Consider the following 5597-nt stretch of genomic DNA (forward strand, 5'->3'; position numbering starts at 1 on the left):
AGGGGGCATTGGTGCTACATGATTGTAACTGGGAGTGAATATATGGGAGTGAGTGAAGAGACTGTGGGTGTGTAAGCCCTCACATGTGCACTATAGTTTCAGCTTACAAAGCAGTAGAGTGCATGGTGCACAGACTCTGAAGCCGGATCCCTGGGTTCAGATACTCTCTCTACACTCTATTTCTTTAGGCAAATTCTTTCTTGTTACCTCAGGTTCCTCCTCTGTCACATGAGGAAATATCAAAAATTCTTCACCACCTCTTTTAAGATTTTTGAGGATTAGATGAGTTAATATATGTCAAGTAGTTAGGATAATGTCTGACACATAGAAGAAGCTAAGTTTTATCTGCTGTAATGACATTATTATTATGATTACAAGGACTTTGACTTCTCAGGGAGAAGAATATATGTCTATTGCCTCCACTTCTTCCACAGAAACGCATGATGCTGGCAGCATTGACCTCATGTGACACTGGAAAACACAGGGCTCTGGGAGATTTAAGTCTTCAGGGCACAAAGTTAGGAAAAGGCAGAGCTGGTACCCAAACTGAGGTCCTATGGTTCCAAAACCACTGGGGGAGAGACAGGAGGATGGAGGCTATTGTGGGCGATCTTCCAAGCTCCCCTGAGGTCCACTCAGGCAGGCAGCTCTCCTGTTTCTGAAACCCGGCGAGGGGAAATGGGAGGTCATGCTGTGGAGACGTGTTCAGCTCCCTGCTTCCCCTCTGCCCACACCCCTTACTCCTTTTTCTACTGAGAAAACAGGGTTGCTGCCTCAGGAGGGCTTCTGCCTGGGCCAGTGCCAGGTAAACAGCAAGGGTCCATCCAGCTGAGAAGCTGTGGCAGTGGTTGCAGAAGGTGTCCTGTGTCACACCTGTCTTCTGAGTTAGGCAGTGGTAGGGGTGAGGGTGAAGCGCATAGTTCCCAGCTGTAATGAAACCTGCAGGAGTTGAAAAGGAGGACCTGAGCTAACACACTGTTGTTCAGTTATCCATCCTTTGATTTGCTCTCATTCACTCATCACCCGCCATGCACTGCTCTAGGTGCTGGGACGCTCCCTGAGTCAACATATTGGACAAAATTCCACCTGTGGAATCACAATCTGTGTTTCCACGAGACGCACAGGGAGAGTCAAGTCTGAGAAGCGCTGTTACTGGGCATTTGGCCCCAGCAGGCAGAAGCAGGTTAGGTGGGGAGATTACACAATAAACAGGACCCAGCCCAGCTCCACCCTTTCCTCACTCCCCTCCTCACTGCCTGTCCCACCCCTCAGCTGGGATATGAAAAGCTCTGTCAGCCCCCAGCTTTCCTCAGAAGTCCTCCTGCAAGGCCACGATCATGAGCCGGCTCTGCCTCTCCATCGCCCTTCTCGTCCTCCTGGGCACCCTGGTGGCCGGCATCCCGGGCACCCTGGTGGCCGGCATCCAGGGGGGTAAAACCAGCAACCGCACCGAAGGTGAAACCAGCAACCAGGTCAAAGGTAACTCCTGACCCACCTCTCCTCTACAGGCTGGGCGGAGGGGGGAGTGAGGGGAGTCCGTGGAAGGGGTTGGGGAGCAGGGGTGGGGTGGATGCTTACAGCCTCTCTGGATTTCTCCTGGGAAGTTGGGCAGTTTTAACTCCAGGGACATTTCCTGACTCTCAATAGGAAAAAAAATTAAAATTAAAAAATATATATGCCGCCTACCTCTACCAGATCAGGAATCCCATCTCTGAGACTCTCTATTCCTGGTCATTGCCATGTCCCTGAACTTCACTGTAGTGTAATAAGAAGATCAATATTTGATCCTTGCCCTGATCCTGGAACAGACCTCCAGAAACTCCTGGAATTTACTGGGGTTATTTTTGGTAATGAGGTGAAAAAAGGAAGGCCACGGAGAGACCTGTAGGATGGGGCTGGTCTCCAAAAAAACCCAGTCATGTGTTTAGAGGTTACAACTTTCAACAGCCCGCATTCCAGCATCTCTGGGGAGAGGGGAGGGTATTGAGTTGGAGACCAATCACCAATGGCCGATGATTCAATCAATATGCCTATTATTGACACCTCAATAAAGATCCATAAATATTGGGGATCAGAGAGCTTTCGGGGTGGTGAACACATGGAGGTGCTGTGAGGGGTTGCACTCCACTAGGGCACGGGGCCTCCGCACACCTCTATTCCCCCTTTGCCCTGCGCATCTCCTCCATTTCGCTGTCCCTGCGCTTTACCCTTTATAATAACCTGGGAACGGTAAGTAAAGGGTTTTCCTGAGTTCTGTCTGCACTTCTATTGGTTAGTGAACATGGAGGTGGGGTCACGGAACCTCCGATTTTTAGCCAGTCGGTCACAAGCATGAGTGACTCCGGACCACATGGCTCTCATTTGAAGTGAGGACAGTCTTGAGTCCTCAACCTGCGGGATCTGCACTAACTCCATGGATTTAGTATCAGAAGTAAATTGCCTTCTGGGATGCCCAGTGGGTGTTTAGGGAATTGTTTGGTGTTGGTAGAGACGCCACCTATTTGGTGTCAGGGAAAAACCAGAGTCAGTCTTCCCTGTGATTTGGGGGCTCCAGTGAGGCTTGGGACAGGGGAATAATGAAAGTTGGACACTGCAGCCAGAAACTCTTACCAGTTACCTGTATTTTCAGAATTCCTGGCAGAATCAGGTAGTTTATCTAATGGGTTGTGACATGACAGTATCTTGTCCTGACCCTATCACCCACATGCCATGTGTCCTGGGGCAAGTCTTCTGCAGTTTCCTCACTTGAAAACGGGAACCACGTTACATGGGTTTTTGAACAGCTTACCACTCATGAATTTAAACAGTTTAAACACATTTCATGGCCAATTTTGTCCATTTTCCACCAAGATGTGTTAAATTGAAAAAATTTCTCTACATGCCTCCTTCGGGAAAGAAAAGATATTGCGGTGTCAAATAATGATTATTCCTCTAGGATTAAAATTAATCAGAAAGACGTGGGACCACTGAGCAGAGCAACTGCAGGGAAAGCAACAAACACAGCGCTGTGTGAGTTCCTCCTGGGACCAAGGCTGATACAGTCTTAGTAAAGGCTCAAGGCCCTTTCCCTTGTCCCCTTTTGACTATCATTTTATTACCCTCTCAGGATATGGAATGAGAGGTAGATTGATAATCACGTAGACCTGCCCCATCATCAAGGAGATTTTGCACTAACAGGAATTCCATTATCTCCATTCTATTCAATGACTGTGCGCTTGGCATGAGCATGAAATGGAAGATTCGTTCCCTGGCCATATATTTATTAAGTCCCTACAGGCTTGGTTTTTGGTGCGGGGAAAGAGCTGTAGACAGAATATGGAAAAATACCTTGCCTTCTCAGAGTGAGACCGACAATAGCAAAAGGGGAAATGCTCTGCTAGGTTATGAGTTTTTGAAGGTAGAGAGTGATGGGGATAAAAGAGGCTGTGCTCTGTCCGTAGACTGATCAGCGAAACCCTCTGTGATAAGGGGGCGTTGGAGCAGAGGCTGCAGAAAGAACGTGCCCGCTGTGAACCAGCGGCAGCAATTACCAGGGTGGCTGGAGCTGAGTGGGTGGGAGGGGAGGAGGGCGGAAGGGATGAGACCAAAGAGGCCATGGGGACAGGTCCTGACCAGCCTTGTAGGATGAGAATCGGAATTTGACTGTGAGAGAGATGGGGAGTCACTGAGGGACTGGTCATGGGAGCAATGGGATAGGATCCCTGTGGCTGCAGTGCGGAGAGTGGCCTCTAGGGGGCCAAGGGCAGAGACAGAGGCCCAGGGAGCAGGCTGCTGCAGGGGTCCAGGTGAGCAATGATGGAACGAGTACCCATGTTGTTCCCTGGGTCGATGCCAGATGCATGTTCACAACATGAATCTCTTCCTCTGTTGAGGTTTCTATGGGGGTTCATTATCTAGTCATGATGCATTAAATCATTAGCCATTGGTGACTGTTCAACCTCCAGCTCCTCTCCGATCCCTGACGTTGGGTGGCGGGCTGAACTGCGGATGGGAGGCCACGAGGGAGAGGGTAGGAATGAAAGTTGCAACCCTCCTGTCAGGCAGTGGTTTCCCCTGGCAACCAGAGCCCATTCTGGGGTTACTAGGGTCTTCCCAAAAGTCACCTAGTTCACATAACCAAAGACACTTTTTTTGCTTTCAGCACTTAGGAAATAGCAAGGTTTGTAAGAACTCTGTGCCAGGATATTACAAAGAACAAGTATATATATATATATATATATTGCTTATTATAAGTCACAGTATCAATATAGCGTCAATATTCAATTTAGAGAGTCCCTGTGCCGTAACAAAAGAGAACACCCTGGTATGTGTTCTTCATGCCTTTCTCCATTACAGCCTGATTCCTTCACACTTTTTTATTAATGGTGGAAACTCTTTACCATACAAGTAATGCAGAGAATAGTCTTATAAAACCCAGGTACCAGCTCCAATAATTACTGACATATGATGAATATTTTTTACCTTGTCTGCCGTTTTTTATTCTTTTTTGGTAGAGTTTTTGGAACCTAATCCAAGGCATCATACCAATTAATCTTAAAATATTTCATGATGGAGATATCAATTTGTGCATGTTTACCATATCATGTCACACCTAGGAACATTAATAATAATATCCCAGAAAGCAGGTTGTCAAATGGCCTTTTCAGTTTGACCCGTCCCCATAACCCTAACATCTCTATTGCAAGACACACTGGTGGTTTCAGTTGTTGACATTGTAGACCAAACTGCGATGACGGTCCTCATAGCTGACCCATAGCCCCTCCCATCCCATAAGGATCTCAGCCTGCCTTCTGCCTGGAACCTCATCACACGGGTCCCTGCAGGGCCCGGAAGGTCAGGTACTTCTACAACGCCAAGTCCGGGCACTGCGACATGTTTATATACAGCGGCTGCCGAGGGAAGAACAACTTCCTGACGCCAGAGGACTGCATGAAGACCTGCGGTGGTCCTGTGGTGACCCACGGGTAAGGAAGGGGGCAGGACAGGGTGGGAGGGGAACGGCTGAGAAAAAGAGATGGTGCTCAGGGGGCCACCCACCATTCACACTTGCACAGTGTCTTTTCTCCTCGCTGCCTCCCAGGACAAGTGGCTCAGTGTCCTCTGAAACCGCACACTGAGCACATCCTCCACGGGCCAGCTTGGCAGAAGGTCACCCTAGAAGCCCCGTCATGAGAATCTGAGCTTCCTCACATGCTCCCCTTTTCTCAGATGGGAACACTGAGTCAGCCACCCTACAGAGCATGTCTGCAGTGCTCCTGAGCTCCCCACCTAGGCTTGAAAAACTCACTTCCTTCTTCTTGGTCATTGCGGTCCTGGGTGGACTGTGGTTGCATATTTCTGGGAAAGTCTAGGATCTGTCAAGGTCAGCGGTGTCCAGGTCTGGGGCTTCAGAGATGTCAATCAGCAAGTCCCTTTCTTTTTGCAGAGGACCTGCGAACTGTACCACCCCGAAACCCTGAAGTCAAGGAGGAGCCACGCGGGGCTGGGCTGTGGCTGCTTCTGAAACAGTGTGGTCTCCTCTGAGTCCGTCTCAACCCCACCCTCCTCAGCAGAGCCCTGCCTCTCTCCTCCCAACATGGGTCTACTTGCCTTAGTTC

General features: G+C 49.2%; 1 protein-coding gene across 1 annotated transcript; it reads left to right on the top strand.

Annotated features, from left to right (window-relative positions):
• Positions 1-1337: 1337 nt before the first annotated feature.
• Positions 1338-4968, top strand: LOC132505653 (serum basic protease inhibitor-like). The gene is made up of 2 exons (XM_060123820.1): positions 1338-1479; positions 4775-4968. Exons 1-2 carry the CDS (start codon positions 1338-1340, stop codon positions 4966-4968), a joined length of 336 nt encoding a protein of 111 aa, XP_059979803.1.
• The last annotated feature ends 629 nt before the right edge of the window (positions 4969-5597 follow it).

Source organism: Lagenorhynchus albirostris, chromosome 15 (genome assembly GCF_949774975.1).
Source record: "Lagenorhynchus albirostris chromosome 15, mLagAlb1.1, whole genome shotgun sequence".
Classification (NCBI taxonomy): domain Eukaryota; kingdom Metazoa; phylum Chordata; class Mammalia; order Artiodactyla; family Delphinidae; genus Lagenorhynchus; species Lagenorhynchus albirostris.

What these genes read in the sequence shown, in the direction of transcription:
- LOC132505653 (XM_060123820.1), top strand. Translation starts at nt 1,338, where the DNA reads ATGAGCCGGCTCTGCCTCTCCATCGCCCTTCTCGTCCTCCTGGGCACC. An exon ending in AACCAGCAACCAGGTCAAAG is followed by an intron (nt 1,480 to 4,774) that starts GTAACTCCTGAC and finishes CCATCCCATAAG; the next exon opens with GATCTCAGCCTGCCTTCTGC.